The 16,926-nt window shown below is 33.0% G+C and overlaps 4 protein-coding genes across 4 annotated transcripts in view; all 4 read right to left on the reverse strand.

The window, feature by feature from the left end:
- Positions 1 to 1,142: 1,142 nt before the first annotated feature.
- Positions 1,143 to 3,998, reverse strand: LOC110419471 (protein SRG1-like). Its single transcript, XM_021432537.2, has 4 exons — positions 3,618 to 3,998; positions 2,025 to 2,272; positions 1,600 to 1,924; positions 1,143 to 1,509 (listed from the first exon to the last, which is right to left on the reverse strand). The coding sequence occupies exons 1-4, from the start codon at positions 3,699 to 3,701 to the stop codon at positions 1,267 to 1,269; spliced, it is 900 nt and encodes a 299-aa protein (XP_021288212.2). The 5' UTR covers positions 3,702 to 3,998; the 3' UTR covers positions 1,143 to 1,266.
- A 1,078-nt stretch (positions 3,999 to 5,076) lies between these two features.
- Positions 5,077 to 7,577, reverse strand: LOC110419515 (RING/FYVE/PHD zinc finger superfamily protein). Its single transcript, XM_021432600.2, has 2 exons — positions 5,835 to 7,577; positions 5,077 to 5,493 (listed from the first exon to the last, which is right to left on the reverse strand). Exons 1-2 carry the CDS (start codon positions 7,017 to 7,019, stop codon positions 5,440 to 5,442), a joined length of 1,239 nt encoding a protein of 412 aa, XP_021288275.1. The 5' UTR covers positions 7,020 to 7,577; the 3' UTR covers positions 5,077 to 5,439.
- A 245-nt stretch (positions 7,578 to 7,822) lies between these two features.
- LOC110419271 (Sodium Bile acid symporter family) lies at positions 7,823 to 11,600 on the reverse strand. Its single transcript, XM_021432255.2, has 7 exons — positions 11,021 to 11,600; positions 9,761 to 9,854; positions 9,636 to 9,669; positions 9,493 to 9,547; positions 8,837 to 8,920; positions 8,465 to 8,752; positions 7,823 to 8,178 (listed from the first exon to the last, which is right to left on the reverse strand). The coding sequence occupies exons 1-7, from the start codon at positions 11,525 to 11,527 to the stop codon at positions 8,026 to 8,028; spliced, it is 1,215 nt and encodes a 404-aa protein (XP_021287930.1). The 5' UTR covers positions 11,528 to 11,600; the 3' UTR covers positions 7,823 to 8,025.
- A 1,111-nt stretch (positions 11,601 to 12,711) lies between these two features.
- LOC110419243 (structural maintenance of chromosomes domain protein) overlaps positions 12,712 to 16,926 on the reverse strand; it is a 12,948-nt gene continuing 8,733 nt past the window's right edge. The window contains exons 7-9 of the transcript XR_002445449.2: positions 13,787 to 13,894; positions 13,149 to 13,702; positions 12,712 to 13,060 (exon numbers count right to left, since the gene is read on the reverse strand). The gene's annotated coding sequence lies outside the window, so the exon portion shown is untranslated. The remainder of the gene's footprint in view (positions 13,061 to 13,148; positions 13,703 to 13,786; positions 13,895 to 16,926) is intronic.

Below are 16,926 nucleotides of genomic sequence, written 5' to 3' on the forward strand. Positions count from 1 at the left end.
TTTTTTTTTTTGGCAGAATGATGATGTTAGCTGGAGGCATGACTTAAGAACTGTTCAGCTTTAGATTCTTGTTATCTTCACTTTGTTTTCCTTTTTACACATACTCAAAATCTGCACTGCCAACTCAAGCATTACCCTAAGTTTTTCTTTCTTTCTTTCATCTGCAATCACTGAAATATGCTTTACCCATTTGTATGAGGAATCAACCAAGGATTGTGTAAAACAAAGGTCAAATTATGCAATTAGTTTGTGCTGTCAAAGTGGTGGCTTTAATCTATGAACAACAATAAATTGAGTCTGAGTATTTTTCTCAAAATTGACAATGTTAATTCAATTATTAATAATGTTAAAATGTCTCAGTTATCTATATGTTAGGTGGTATTGATGTGAGATTGAATCTGATGATGTGGACATTATATGATTAAACACTGACATGGATTTTGCAAGTGATAATCTGGAATTGTACATGTCTAGTGTGAGATTGTTATAAAGAAAGTTTAAACCATCCGAAAACACTTAAAAAATTTATTTGGATCTTAACAAGTTAGTATTTGGGATTTTCCTTGTGTTGTTGATGAAAAGTTAATAGTTTTTGACGAGATTGGAGAAAGAAACAGATAAAAATACGAATAAAATTTTAAAATTTAAGAAAAGAGTATTGTGAGATATATAAAAAAAAAAAATTAAATTTTCATATTGTCATTATCAACACATCATTAGATTAATTTAAATATGTAAAAAATTTTAACACCATTAACAGTTAAATTGATATTATCAATATTGACAAGTATAAAAATTTAATTTTTATAAATTATTATATGGAGCTTAAATTCATCATTTTATGAAGTACAATAACTAATTGTAAAATTTAACCCAAAACGGACATTAGAATAATTATTCTTAAACCCCAATATTTCATGATTGAAATTCACTATATACATATGTACAATTCCATAACAATCATCACCAAAACAATAAAAGATTACAAGCACGACAGTATTATTATTGAAATGAAGAACTTAATTGGATGTTACCTTAGGCTTAAACACCCTCAATTGCATGGAAAATGTTAAATTGTTCAATCACATAAATGTGTAAAAAAACATTAATATTCATGTTTATATTATTTGTAAGTCGTTAAAGTATTCAATTATTATTAATGTTTATCATCAAAGAAACTCCATGCAATTATTCAATTATTATTAAGTACAAGTCCAACTATGGCCAGACAATTGAGCCAATTGATTGTGGCCATAATTAACCATGCTATATTCTCATGGAATCAAGGTAAGATTTCCCTTGGAGCTCACGAGCAAATAAGCCCTTGAAGTATTCTTCAACCCTTAGTTTTTTAAACAATGGCGGTTTCTCTGGTGAAATCAAGCTTGGTGCTGGACCTACTTCACCATCATATCGTGGGCTCCAAAATGTAGCAATTGAGAGTCTCTCTCTTTCACAGTTCACTGTTGCACGATGCTCGATGCTACGATAAGCTCCATTTGTTACCATCTGCAACATAATTCATAACAATGCTACATGAGATAAATGCCTCTATGAAGTGTACTGATGATGATGATGATGATGATGATGATGCAGTACCTCTAAAATGTCTCCGACATTGACAATGAAGGCATCTGGTAGGGGCTTAACAGGAGTCCACCTGCCATCTTTCTTTATCTGGAGACCCTCTACTTGATTGAGCTGAAGCAAGATGGTTAGACCAACAGCATCAGAATGGGGTCTAAGGCCTATGGCCTGATCTGGTTGAGGACATGGAGGGTAATAGTTCATCCTAAATGATTGCATTCCTCCTTCAAACATCTCATTCATTTCTTCAATTCTCATATCAAGAGCTTTGGCCATGTTCGTCAGTAGAGTCATGGCTAGAGCTTTCAACTCCAATGAATAAGAATCCAGTGTATCTCTACATTTAAAAACAAAAAGAAAACAGAATCAAACTCTTCTCATTTCCATGCGGACCAAAAGCATTTAATAAAGAGAAGAGAGTGAGGATAATTAAGGACCTCAAAGGAAGAGGGAGGTTGGGGAATAAATGGGGTTTTCTGAAATGGAGAGGGAGGCTGGTCATGAAGAAAAGGTCACCCCAATCAAGCTTTTGCTCCTCAGATACAACAAAGGATTGCCCAAATCCTTCTACTTCTCCTTGGTATTGCCAAAACTTTTGCTTCTCTTCCATTGGGAGGTTGAAGAAGTCTTGAATCTCAGTCTTTGTTTTCTCCAGCAGAGAAGAGCTCACTCCATGATTTACCAACTAATACAAAGTAATTTTAGCATTACCCTTTTTTGGCCAAATTATTAAAAAAATTTACTTTGAATTACATAAAAATCAATGATCTTTTTTTGCTCTATTTTTCTTTTCGATCAATTATAAATTGAAAAAAAAAGAAATTTAGGTTTTTTAAATAAACAAATACATGCACTTATTAATAATCAAATAATTAAAAAATAATAACAATTAAAAAACAAATATAATAAAACAGTATATATAATATACAAAAACATAATTATGTATCAGAGATAATATGTGATAGATGTATTTATAACTCGGCTGAAATTATTTAAATCCAAATATTCTTAAAGTGTCAACAATATTGAATTACTCTTAAGATTTAAAAATTGAACACGTAATTAAATAGAAGCTAACCTTGCCCAATTGTAAGTGCCATTGATTAAAAATGTCTCCTTCAAAATGCAATAGCTAAATTAATAATACTTTTTTTTTTTGGCATATTATACATTTGATTACTCTATCAACAAAGTTAGATTCATGATTAAACGCATTAGCCGACCTTGGATAGAGACATAAATAATTAAAAAGTTTTGTAAAATTAAAAAATTTATAAAAAAAGGCATAAAAATATTTTTTTTAATAAATCAGGCATGATGCTTTTACAAGAATTTTAAATTATTTAAAAAAATTTAAATAAATTTTAATTCTTTAATTATATTTAATTAAATTTTTATATTTTATTAAATAAATTTTTATATTACTTGATGATCACATAACATGTTATAATAAATAGTAATATGATATTTTAATGTGACATGATAAAATAAATACACGATATGTTTTACTTTTCATGTCAATGTTATATAAATATAAAATAAACAGTAGCATATTAACTAATAATAATTAATATCAATGTTATATAAATATAAAATAAGCTTCAAGCAGAACAGTAGCATATTAACTAATAATAATTAATCAACCGATAGTCATAAAAGTCTATTTAACTCAAAATAAAAATATAAAAATTTGATTAAGCATAATAAAATTTTTTTAAATAATTCAAAATCATTTTAAAACACTATAATAATAAATTATTATAAGGTAAGACTGTGAACAAGCCAAATTGCTCATTTTAACTTTTTCAAACATGTTAGAAATTAAAAGATACGGTTGATTTCCAAATTAAACAACTTTAAACATAATTCAATCATTTCTCAACAAATCAAAAAGTAGATTATAAGTAATTTTGTTGGCTCCTTACTTCCATGTCTCTTAAATTTTGGGTTATATATAGCTAAATGATTCAATACTATTAATCATACTTTTATATATATATATATATATATAGATACACACACATATATACCTGGAAGAACCCCCATTCTTTGCAAGCAAAGTCGAGCTTGGCTAATTCGGAATCCATGGATTCATCACAAAGCAGGCTCTTCATGTCGATAACTGGTATCTCCGAACCATCGGAGGGAACGGTCGTCTGTTCAAAGGTCAGGAAGTAGGTACCTTGGTGGGAGGACGGTCATGGTCTCTTTAGCCAACTCTTGTACACAAGGCACTAGCAGAGAATTCCCCAATACCAATTTTGATTCCATGTTATGAACCCTTCTTCAGGTTTTTCAGAAGAAAGCTTTGCAAGGATCAAGGATGATGTTGATGGAAATGTAATTCAAAGTCAAGGAGCCTCCGCCAAATTTATAAACCAGCTGGATGCAGAACCGCTTTTGATATTAAAAAAAACAAATCAAGAATGAGGCCCACCTTTACCTCACCTCACATTTAAATTTAATTGTGCAAAGAAATACGACGTAACTCTTTCTCATCTCGTAAATTTTATTTATATTATTGAAAATATTTGATTCCGAAACAAATCAATAATGAATTTCACCTTTATTTGATGATAACAAATTTATATTTCAATATAATTCTGAAAAAAAAAATGGCGTAATTTTTCTCATTTCGTAAATTTTATAATCAAATGTTCAAGTGCATTAATTTTATTTTTATTATTTAAAAATTAGATTTTATATTTCAATATAATTGTATGAAGAAAAATGATATCAAATCACACCAAACTTTCTCTCATCTTAAATTGACAAATTTATGTTTCTATGGAAAAGCATAACAAAAATTATTGTCAAACCATCTAATCAATAGGATTGAATATATACAAAAATCAAAAAATATTTTTCATAAAATAGATGTAAAAGTTTAATTTTTCATATATATGACATGCCTCACTATAGCTATTAGAAATTCTTTTATTACGGCTAATCTTCTTGGCTCTTTTTTTTTTTTTTTTACGACTGGATTATACTTTGAATGGTTTTCTCAAAATCTCAAGAGATTTTCTTATTTTGTAATACCCATTGGAATGTGTTGTGCAGTTGTTTCGGAATAAAAGAAAGAAAACGGCATTTAACCACCACAATGTAATTACATCCAAAAAGATCAACCTAATTAATAATGGAATTGACTTTTAATTACATTAAAATTCAATCAAATACTATTATTTTGAACTTTACCATTTACTTTTGTTATATAACAAAATTTTAAAAAGGTAAAATGTAATAATATGAGATAATGGTTACCTGAAAAGCAAAGGTGAACAAAATCATTTCGAATAAAAAACTATATAAATTGAAGTGAATTGAATATTTTATATGAATAGCAGATGTTAATATGGTAAGATGAATTGCAGCAAAAACACCATTGAAATCCCATTTGGCATATACCAAATTCTCAAAGGAAAAAAAAGAGCAGCAAATTTTAAATAGGAATAAATGTCTGAATAAGAAAAGATGAGAAAAGGGAGCAACAGGACCCAATATCTGCAAAGTGAAAACACCCAAGTAGAAATTTATTCCAAGTTCATCACCAATTCAAGTTAGAAGGAGACTGAACTCCTGTTTCTTAAGCTACTCAACAATGGACTGTTTATGATATCCACTACAGCAATAGATGCATCATGTCAAACAACTATGGACTAAACATCAATTTCAGTTAACAGGAAGGCACTAAAGTATCAAATCTATGATCCAAAGAAATCACCACCACAAGTACAAAACCTCATCTGAAATCTACAATTACCAACTTTAAGTGACAGTAGCTTCCCCAAGTTTCAACAAGTTGATCCATTAGTATCATACACAGCACTTGTTTGCCCCAAGCTTTGATTACTTCCGGTGTTCATCTCTAGCTACAATCTTGAATTTTCCTGTCTGTTGTTGCTGCAAACAGAAGAAAACTCATCAACAAAAATTTCATCTATCTATTACTAACAGGTTTACATTTGATGTCCTAGTGTAACACCATAACTCAATCACATGCTAACACCTCATCAAATAAGTAAATTTTACAGTTTGAAAATCCTTAAAGTTACTCACATGTTTGAGTATTTTACTAGGAAAAGATAATTATTTCAACAATTATCTTTATTAATAACCTAACAGCATGTATGATTCACAAAGAGAGTATACAATTTATTAAAAGCAAAACAATAATAACCCCTAAATTAGAACAAAAAATCATTAGAATTATGTACCCGAACAGAAAGCTTGAGAAAGATTACCTTCTTCCACAATTCTGTGTGGCATTTGCAAAATCCAGCAACAACAGCACCCTTCTTTCCTTCTTTGTATTCAATGCAGAGATCCTCCTTCAACCCACAAGTGACATGAAACTCCAACCCACATTTAGGCTCAGAACACTCAAGAACACACCCACTCCTCATTTTGCAAACATAGCATTTTCCTTTCCATCGCTTCTCAGGAACCTTAGAACAATCAATCCTTTCCCTCCCTTCTGGATCCTCAAAAAACACTTCAGGAACCAAAACTGCACACACCAAATGAGCCCACTTACCATCAACATTCGTGGGCTTCATTGCACCTCCCTTGGTTGGGCATAAGCAACAAGAAAATTGCTTATCTCTTTTATTTTTCTCTGATTTGGAAGCCAAGCAAAGGTCACAAAACCAATCACCTTCAGGGATTTCTTTTATTAATGGATTTCCATAACATGTGGAGTGTACCATTAAGTCACAGCCATCACAGAATACTATTGGATCTGTTGGATCCCCATCTGTACTTTTACAAATATCACACAAAATCCCATCTTCCTCCTCTTCGTTACGACTTTCCTCCAAAACTGGGATTTCATTTTCGTCATATTCTCCTTCTTGCCTAGCTTTCAAGCATTTTAGGGAACCTTGTTCAAGTGAGATTTTCTTGTTTTCCTCCAAATTCTCTTTTTTACTATCTAAAATGCATTTTGTGGGACTTTTAGCAAGTGGGTTTTTCCTGCTGTCCCTTACAAGAGGGATTTCATTTTCTTTATTTTCTTCTTCTTGCCTAGTTTTGATGCATTTTTTGGGACCTTTTTCAAGTAAGTTTTTCTTGCTTTCCTTCAAAATCTCTTTTTGAGCATCAAAAATGCATTTTTTGGGACTTTTAGAAATAGGGTTTCTCTTGTTTTCCTCTATCTCTACTTCTTTCTCGTACTCGACATTCAAATCAAAAGGAAATAGAGGCTTACCAGAAAGATAATCAGGTTGCAAGGCCCAGATCCTCTTCTTGGCAGGCAAGCAATATGTAGTAGTTTCAGCCACTGGAGGATCCCTGGACTCCTTCCGCTTCTTCGCTGGGAGGCGAAAACAGCTAGCTTTAGAGCTATCGAACTCTTCTTCTTCTTGGTTTTGTTGTTGCATAAGGCTGAATCTTTTGACAGGAGGCAAGGCTTGGAATCTGGTATCCATTTTTCTTCTTTAGAGTGGGTTTGTGAAGAGAAAGTTGAGATTTTTTTGATGTGGTTTTTTGGTAGGGATTGTTGTCAGAGATATTGTGAAGAGTTAAAAGTTTGGGTTTTGATTTGGAGGTTGAAGAAGATTCCGGATTTGAATGGAGGAGTTGGTGGGAAGAGAAGCCGGGAACAGGGAAATCTTTGTTTTAGAATTTGGCGGTAAAGTTGAAGAAAACAGAGTGATCCAAGTTTTGGAAGGAAAAAGAAACTTCGATTGGCTTTGCTTGAAAGTACCCGCCAAAGTTTTTGTGCCAAAAATGGGTTTCCCTCTACCCTCAAGTCTTTGCATTTCTGGGGCCTTGTCCAAGTCTTGGGTTCACAAAAGGTTACCGAGCCCCACAGTAATGGGAGTTTAGTGTTACCTTTATTGTGGATGGTGAAAACAAATCCAAGGTTTAGTAATTAACTACTGGTGCAAGATAGAGGTATAATTTCCTCTATATCAAACAAATACACTTGTAAAACAATTGAAAGTTTAGATTCTATTTTCTTCTTTTGATTTTCTTTGTTGTTCTGGTTGAATGACCACATCAACACCTTCAACCATTGTGCTATGGTAGCATTAACAGCATAGTTGAAATTATTTTCATTGTCTCTTAAGTAGTCTTCATAACCGAGATTCCGGAATAATTTGTAACAAAGTTCTTATCAGTTCATTCATTTCTGTAGGTTGCAAAATGATCCAATCTCATAAACATCTTCTCAGTATTGCGTATTCCCTTGGAAATATAGCACTAGGCAGTGCATAGTATGGGGCACTTCTCATATCCAAGTTCCTGTCTTTATTATTTTCGATTCAGGCAACTTACGTTATCCAGTGTCTCAAGATAACCACGACAAACTCCAGATACTCATCTTGACCTAGCCATGTATCTGCTAAGCTACGAAATATCCATAAAATACATGTACATTTCAAAGAACACCACAAAGCATTAATGTTCATCTAAAATAGAAATGCCGTATCACTCCTGCTTCTGCTTCGGTGCAGTGCGTCTCCAAATTCCTGCCAATATACTACCAAAAATTGAGTGGCATACGCTGGAAACTGCACATGGTACTGCAGTCAGTGGATTTTGGAAGTGCTGTGAAGCAAGAACAACTCCAAGAACCGAGTTCTGAAACATCAATGAGTTGATAAAGGATCAATCTTCATGAAAAAGGCAAATGAATGGAAGAATAATTATTCCTCCTGAGTTTGGTTCACCTAAAAATCATCCACAGCATGCTACTATAACCAAAAAAGCACTATGATAAATAGTACTACTGTTATTTTTCAATTTAAACTACCATATTCAATGTCCTTAATGTTCTAACTATATTGACAGTGATGTAAAGAGTCCCTTGGTGAGCATAAGAGAAACTACTTTCATTGAAATCTAACTACTTGCAAAAATTGCATACCTGCATGCCAACCTCAATAGAGATGGTCCGTGATGATGCCACATCAAGCCCCAGCACCCTTGATAGAATATAGCCAAAGAAAAATCCAGATACATGAAGAAGGGATGAAGCGAGCACAACTTGTTGACCAGATGCAAGAATTGCAGAAGCACTCTGGGCAATTGCATTTCCACACAGAATAGCAACAGTTCCCACAGCAATGGGTGGCATCAAAGGAGAAACAAATTTAACCAGGTCCTGGAAATATTGATTTAGGAATGCACCACCCAATACAGGAAGAAGAACAACCTGAGGTAATAGCATGGTAAGAGTACTAATCACAACAAGGGATCAACTGTATTTGGAAAAAAGCAACATGACAAGAGAATTCACCTGCAGTGTTGAGATTAGCAGTCCAGCTGCATCTACTGCAACATATTGCCCAGCCAGCTTGGCTGTGAGAAAGGGGGTCATAATCTGCAATATAAATGGGAATAAGAAGATATTATCTGACATGATGACAATAAAATGTTTTATGGATGTGCTCCAACTGATGGTACCATGAATCCTCTCATCCAGAAATATTCCTCTCATTATAATGCATGTCAATACTCTACTCAATTGTGATTCAATCTTGCTTATCCCATGATAACCTAGTTGGTTCTTAAAAGAAAGGTGATTGGTGTTTCCCAAGCCCTTAAACGAGCCAATGGAAAGCTGAACTTAATTTTAACAGTACCACATATTGAGTTTGCCATATATGTTGTACAGAAATCCAGCCTAATTGTTCTTTTAAAAGGAAAAAAAATGAAAAAAGAAATAGAAATTTTACAACAGATGGCCATTACATGAAAATGTGGGAAAATTATGGCATAAAAAATTTAATCATAGTTCAGAACTCCCCAGCGTAGGATGGTCATCAATCACAAAATTGTCCCACAAGTGAATATCATAGTTAAGTGAGGATAAAGACTAGAATCATTGAAAATATCTTTAAAACATCAATTGATAAGAAATAGAGGATTCAACATCAATTCTAGTTTACCAACCACAGCTGACAAAGTGCTTGCTGCAGTCATCAACACGGAAAGTGCCACATTTCCTCTGGAAGATAACAAGATCATTAGGTCTTCTGGCTAAGGCATCCATAATAAAAGAAAAAGCAATGATGCTGATAGAAAAATTTGCATACCGGGCAATATATGTGACAATGTTACTTGCTGTACCTGGAATGAGAAAATGAAGCACTATCAAGAGGGAGACAAGGATGGAAAGGTAAGTACACACCACATATGCAAAGAGTGACTATTAGCATACCACCAGGGCAGCAACCAACCAATATTAAACCAGCTGCATAGTGAGATGGCAAATTTAAGAGCTTGCTCACAAGGAACCCTGACAAGGGCATCACCTGCAATGAGTCACCAATTGTCTTCTAGTTTATATGTACTTAACTAAAACAGTGAGTGTGTGTGTAAAACATACTTCAAATGCAAAGCATTGAGATTAGGAGTATGCTTAGATATGCATAAGTACAGAATTCTATTGCCCTCACTACGCATTTACCCCATGTGTATTCATATTGTTGCTGGATTGTTGCATGCTAGAAGTTGTTCAGTTAGTTACTTTAAGTTTATGAAATGAGCTTGAAATAGTGCTCAATGATTAACTATAAATGTTCAAGTCATTTAAATAATGAGCTCCAACTTCTCCCAATTTGAGAAATGGGATGACATCGAGATTGAGGAGAATGAAAGTTACTCAAGAGGTCAAAATACTCAAGTAGTGAGTTACAAGTTTGGCAAAAAGGTACAAAATAGTAGGCAAGCGTAAACTGCTAAGCAAGAAGCAACTCCAGAAAAGGGTAATGTATGTAGTCACACATTTGGAAAAACCACCACGCAGAAGCATAGCAACTTTTACGAGATCCTACATTGCAAGCGAGTAAAGTCCTATAGAAATTCATAAAAATAAGAAGACGTACTGCTTGATAGTACTTATTACTATGACATGCTAATAGATAAAAATATCAATCCAGATTTGGCAAGGGAACAAATACTGCTCATTTGTTAAAATAATAGTGAATGTTTTTTACTTGGTAACAAATCTAATCAAGTAAATGTAACTCAAATAGGAAAAAATATTAGACCTTTTTACCATGTCAGCCCCAAGAAATCAAGTTGACAATCCATTTTATTGGATTGAAAATGCCATTGATTAAAGTTCGTGGATTTACTATGGAATTTTGAGTGACATTACTTAAAATTACAAACTGTTGCTCAAAATAAATGAGATTTAGATCACCTTGGCTCATGAACTGATCAATATACTAGAGTCCAAAACCTAACCTATGATTGTGATGATACCATGCCATGACTCCATTGGAAATTTCAAGGGACTCGAGTCTTTCATGATCATAATTCTATATATTTGACATGGAAATTTGATATTACAGATGATATTTTGATTTATTAAACTTACAGCTGATCTGAGTGATAGGAATGATCTATGTAATAATTTCTCCATGACTAGCCACCAGAAATACCAACAACAAGTAAAGAAGAAAGAATCACAAACCGAGTATTGGAGGACAAAACCGGAGATCAACTCTTTAGGCATAGCGAGGGCACCACGAAGATCATCTAGAGTAAGAGTCATGCCCATACCAAGCATAGTAAGAGTAAGGCCAAAAATGTTCCACCTGGGCGTAACCCAACTGAAAGAAGTTGGCTTCAGTAACCCAAACAAACATCCCAACGAAACCCATAATGGAAATGCAGTGGAAATCACTTCACCGAGCCACTCAACCCAATCTCTGAAACTTTTCTCGTTGTTAGGATTGCAACTGTCTGATGAAATGCTGCACTGAAGTTGAAAACTTTTTGAAGTCAAAGAAGTGGTGGTTCTTTTGGGTGGTTCATGGGATTGGGATCTAAGTGTTAAGTCAAAAGGCGATGAATTCGAAGGTTTGGGAAATGAAATGAAGAGATGTTGATGTGGTGGTAGGTAAGTCGAAATGGTTCTTGATTTCTGTTGAAATTTGAAGTTTGTTGTTGCCTGAGGGCATGAAAGGGAGGACTGCATTTCTCTCTGCTTCCTTTTTTCTTTTCTTTTTTGGCTTTTTGAGTAGACAAGCTATAGAAGAGCAGCAGCGTGTAAGAAGCCTAGGACAAGTCAAGAAAATTGTCAACAGCTTCTTTTATGTTGGGACCAACCAGACAAGAGAAAGGACAAGGTTTCTCTGTCATGTCATTGTCAATTGCAACTAAATTACCAAAAGAAACCTCTGTATTAAGGCTTGTCAACTTGGCACCTTCACCCTTAACCCCATAGCAAATGCAGTCCCAATATACACCCATTACCACTGACATTTGATTTATTTAGAAAATACATATTGTTGTGTCTATTCAGACATAACTAATAAATGTATGACAAATTTACGTTACTTCTGAGTGAATGGAGCTTGACGGTGCAAGTTTGGTCTGTTTGTGCAGTTTGTACCCCAACTCTATCAGGTATTTGATGACCTGATGGTTGTACACAGTTCATGTAAGATGGATTGCAATTAAATGGCGAAATACTCAAATTGGAAATAAATGTTTCAGTATTTTTTAATTAAATATTAAATATTTCAAATGCAACAGTTTAAGGTTAAATGTTTTTAATTCTTTACAATTAAGGGTTAAATTGACAAGTAGATAGAGCACACATCATACGTGATAAAAAATTAAATTAAAAATATAGTTATTATATACCAAATTGAAAAATATAATTATTATTCGTTATATTGAAATTTTAATTGTTGCATGTCAGATTGAAGATTTAATTATTACACACCATATTAAAAAATTTAATTATTACACGTCATATTAAAAAATATAATTATTACATGTTATATTAAAGATTTAGTTACTATACTTCACATTAAAAATTATAATAGTTATAATCATGTTAAAAATTTAATTATTACACATCATAATGAAAAAATTATTACATATTTGATTGGACAAAAAAAATATTTTAACAAAATTATACTTTTATAACATTCACGTCATACTCATATCTTACACATGTCAAACACTTCTCACATCTATCAAACATCTCTCACTTTAATCCTTAATTGTAAAACAATAAAAAATATTTGATCAATTGTTACAACTAAAACATTTAACCCTAAATTGACAAAAACTTAAAAAATTTAACCCCAAATTAAACATTTAATCCAATTAAATCTATGTATAGCAAATTATTAAAAAAATGTTTTGACAGGTAGCAAAATTATTTCTTATCGTTTGTTTTAAACAATTAAAATATTTACCATCTTCAAAGGTTAACTCAAGGTAGAAGTTTTTGTAAGGGACAAGGGTTGGGGTATAAATAATGATATTGAGATGACAGGTAATATCTTGTTCAAAAACCAGAGGGTCTATAACATAATCTTGATCCATGTACAGCAAACACTTGATACTTCCTTGACATAGTTTCAGCACATAAGATGGTCAATACAACATCCATATAACCTCAAGGGGAGTTTATGCCATAAGGCTTTGAGATTATAGTGAATATTTTTGGCAGGTGGCGGATGTGACCAGCAACTGTCATCTTTTATCCACTGACCTGCAAAATAAGGACATTCGTTTTCATAAGTCAGTGAACAATATCATACATGGCAACTCTTAACAGAAAGCTAGTGTTAGCTGCATACCATGGTGCACCCCGTGCCACATTTGAAACATGTCTAGTACTTAAGCACACTGTACCCTACAGGAGGACTTAAAAACTAGACACCAGTCATCCGAAACAACTCTGGTAGATCTTCTGATCGACAAAATCTCATCGAAGCCTTTGACATACTATGCCCATCCGTCATTTTGATGCAGAAAACATCATAAAATCAAATCATTGAACATCTCTAGTTATAATAGCCAAAGTAGATCAAAGCTTGTTAGCTAAAGAAACTCTCTCTTCATTCACTGCCTCATCTTGTCTTACTGCTGAGAAAAAGATCATACAATGAGCTTGAATGGCCCCGGTATTTGGCAATTTGGTAAATTTAAACCAAAATCACATAAATCTTCTGGTATTTTCTGTTGCCCCAGGAAGCCTAGTGTAATTTCCCAACATAACTGGCGGTTATACAAGACATAGTGCCAAACCAACAGCTGTTACTGGCTCATTGCCACTGAAAGCAGGAAATGTGCAGAAGAACTTGACAAGACTTTAGCTCCAAAAGCAAAATTGGGGAAATCCTTATATTTCCTGTAGCACCGAATTACAAAATAAAATTTTCATTATACTCTCCATAGCCAGCAAAATTTGAGAAGGGTAAACATCAAACCCCACCTTAATTGTCTTCAAACCCAGGCAAGAGGACTTCAATAATATCTAGTGCTCAAGAGGCATAAAAGATGTGAAAGTTGAGGTAGCACCATGTATTGAAGACATCACCACCTGAAAATTGAAAATTCAATTCATCAATATAATAATCAACATGAAGCATTAAAACAAAAATAAGGAATCATGCATTGATTTTGATTGTGCAACATCATACAAAGTTAATACTTTTGGGGTGACTTTAGAGTGTAACTGCAAAGAAATATGTGCCCATTGTTTAAATTTCAAAGGTACTCTAGCAAGTGAACATGTACAGTTACATCAAGTCACAAATGACCTTTGAGCTATGCCGTGTGATACACAGCCATGAAATTTTTTATCCTTTATGGGTATAACTTCAATTTTAGCAGTTCAGGATTTTATTACATGAGTTAACATTGCTTTTGTGATCTATGGGTAGCCCGGTAGGATTGTAAATACATCAATTCCTCTTCCTATTGAGAATTTTATCTTCATTTATCAATCTTTCACTATCTCCTGCAAAATACAAACCTATTTTCATCTGCAAACCATAAAGCCAATTTACGTGACATATTCAAATCCTAAAATCCCTTATTTTCCCAGACCTAAGCCCATTATGAGTTGCCATATAGGCAGAATTTGTACAGGTTGCCTTGAATCTGTTTGGAATACAAGGAAAAGAACCTTTTTCTCAGCAACAACAGCTAGCATTATTAAGCAGTAAATCTTTAATGGAAATTGAAATCTTTGTTTACATGATGAAACCTTGATGATTTTATTACCTCCTTAGGCTTGAGTATGATCAAGAATCCCTAAACCTTTGGTAAAAATTGTAACACCCCGTACCTTCATTTAGAAGTTGATAAAACTCTATTCATGAGAAGAAAAGTTATTTGAGGTAAGTTTAAATGTCAGAGAACGATGATAAGTAAAAAAAAAATATTTTTAAATAAAATAATATTTTTATAAATAAAATATTAATATTTTATTTATTAGTGAGATTAGTTAAAGAGGGTTATATGACTAATCTAAGTGAAGGAGAAGAAGAAAAGAAGAATACGGAAGAAAAACGAGGTTAGAGAGACTCATGTGTTTTTATTAAATGGAGCACAAGCGGATAAGTATATATTTAAATATTATGATGACACATTGATGGGATCTAAACTTTATATTATATTTATACACATGTCAAAGAAGAAAATAGAAGAAAATTGAAATTTAAGAGGTGATGGGAGGACTTAATAAAAAAGATGAGAACTTAAAAAGGTTAAATGGTAATTTTACTATTGAAATTGGTCAAAGCTTACAAAGAAAGCTTTGACTTTTGTTTTTTTTTTTTTGTCTCTCCATGGCCGGTGAAACATGTGAGAGCTCGTTGGGAATTGTGCACAAAGAAAGAAAGAAAAAGATGAGAGAAAGAAAAAAGAAAGAGACAAGAGATTTTACTACTTGTTGACTAAGTGAAAAGCTTTCAATTTTTATCTTGACTTTTCTTTCCTTTCCATTCCACATGACCGGCCAAGTGATGCCAACTTTTATTATTTTTCTTCTTATCTCATTGAGATTCTAGCACCTTCTTCCTCCACCCTTTTATGCATTTTTTCTTTCTTTTCTTCCCAACCGTCACTTTTCTTCTGTGCATTTCTTTCAACCGTGACTTCACCTCCATAGACAACCGTGCATTAAGTCTTCCCTCCTATCTTCTTCCATGCTTCTTTCTTTTCTCCTTCCTTCTCATGAATTGTCTACCCTTTTTCCTCCCCATAACCAAACCTAAGGAGAGTTTGGTGGTTTGGCTTAAAAATCTCAAGGTAAAGAATGTGAAAATTGTTAATTTGGTTGAATTCATGTAAAGATTTAAAAAAAAATTTTGATAAACATTGTTATCATATATGATGGTATAAGTATGAAATTTAGTAAGAAATTTAGGTAAGAAAGTTATTGGTTAAGTTGTTATCATATATACATGCAACTAAGTAAATTGGGTTTGGATGGTCGTTAGGAAACGTATAAGTAGAGGAAGTGTGCTGGGGTGGCGTACCAGACGAGATAACCGGTGAACGACAAATAGTATTTGTTAGTTGCATACCCAAATTAATAGTGACGTAATATCCCGTTATTTTGCGGTGAGTAAAAAGTATCCATTTTAAAATTTCTTATTACTATGTAAATATATATTGATTTATTTTAATGAAAAATTGTGAAAAACATGAGTTGATAGAAATATTAAAAAATTATGAATGTTATGATTTTGAAAATGACTTTAAAAATATATAAACTATATACATATATAAATATACGTAAAGGTTCTTGAAATTGAAAAAAAAAAATTTCTTTATGATTTATGTCAAATATGTACCTTATAGTTTGTGTAGTATGCATTCATGATGAAAATATATACTCACCATGCTAAATGATCTTTCAATCTCATATAACAAGTTATATTTTAAAGTCTTACACGAAATTTTATCATGTACTACGTGAACATTTTAATAATTATTTTTTTGAAATGAATTTTGAAGACCTAACTATATTTTAAAATAATTTTATTAAACCGAGAGATTTGAGAGTAGACCGATTGTTATTCCGATTAAGTGTGACCCTTGTGCACAAGTAAGCTCTAGCTAAAGAATCTTTGGGTCATCGACAGGTTGTTAGATTTGGTATCAAAGCCTTAGGTTTAGTTGAATCCTAAGAATTCTCGTATCAAGTAGCGGCGTAGTAGGGTCAACGTAGAATCTTGCTTATAGTTAATGACTGCAGCACCGATTATAGGCAAGAGACTACGTAGACCTTTTTATATTAAAAAATCATGTGAAATTATAAAAAATCATTAAATAACTAAAATATATTATCGATGTCCAGGTTTGAGATGCCACCTCGAACTCGAGCATCTTGAAGGGCTGCGGGTGAATAGAACTCGCCTCGAGAAACTGATAAACGATTACGAATTTCTACCTCACGCGGATGAGATCGTTCTAGAACTAGGGAGAAGAGTTCTCGACGCTCAAGTGAGGGAAGTTCAAGTGATCAAAGGAGTGCTAGTACCGACAGCATTAGAGCGGGTAGATTTACTGTAGAGAGTATTACTTTGGATGAGTTAGCTACTGGATTGTGAAATTTGACCC

The sequence above is a fragment of the Theobroma umbraticum genome, unplaced genomic scaffold, assembly GCF_002168275.2.
Source record: "Theobroma umbraticum cultivar Fairchild unplaced genomic scaffold, ASM216827v3 scaffold_67.0, whole genome shotgun sequence".
In the NCBI taxonomy this organism is placed as follows: domain Eukaryota; kingdom Viridiplantae; phylum Streptophyta; class Magnoliopsida; order Malvales; family Malvaceae; genus Theobroma; species Theobroma umbraticum.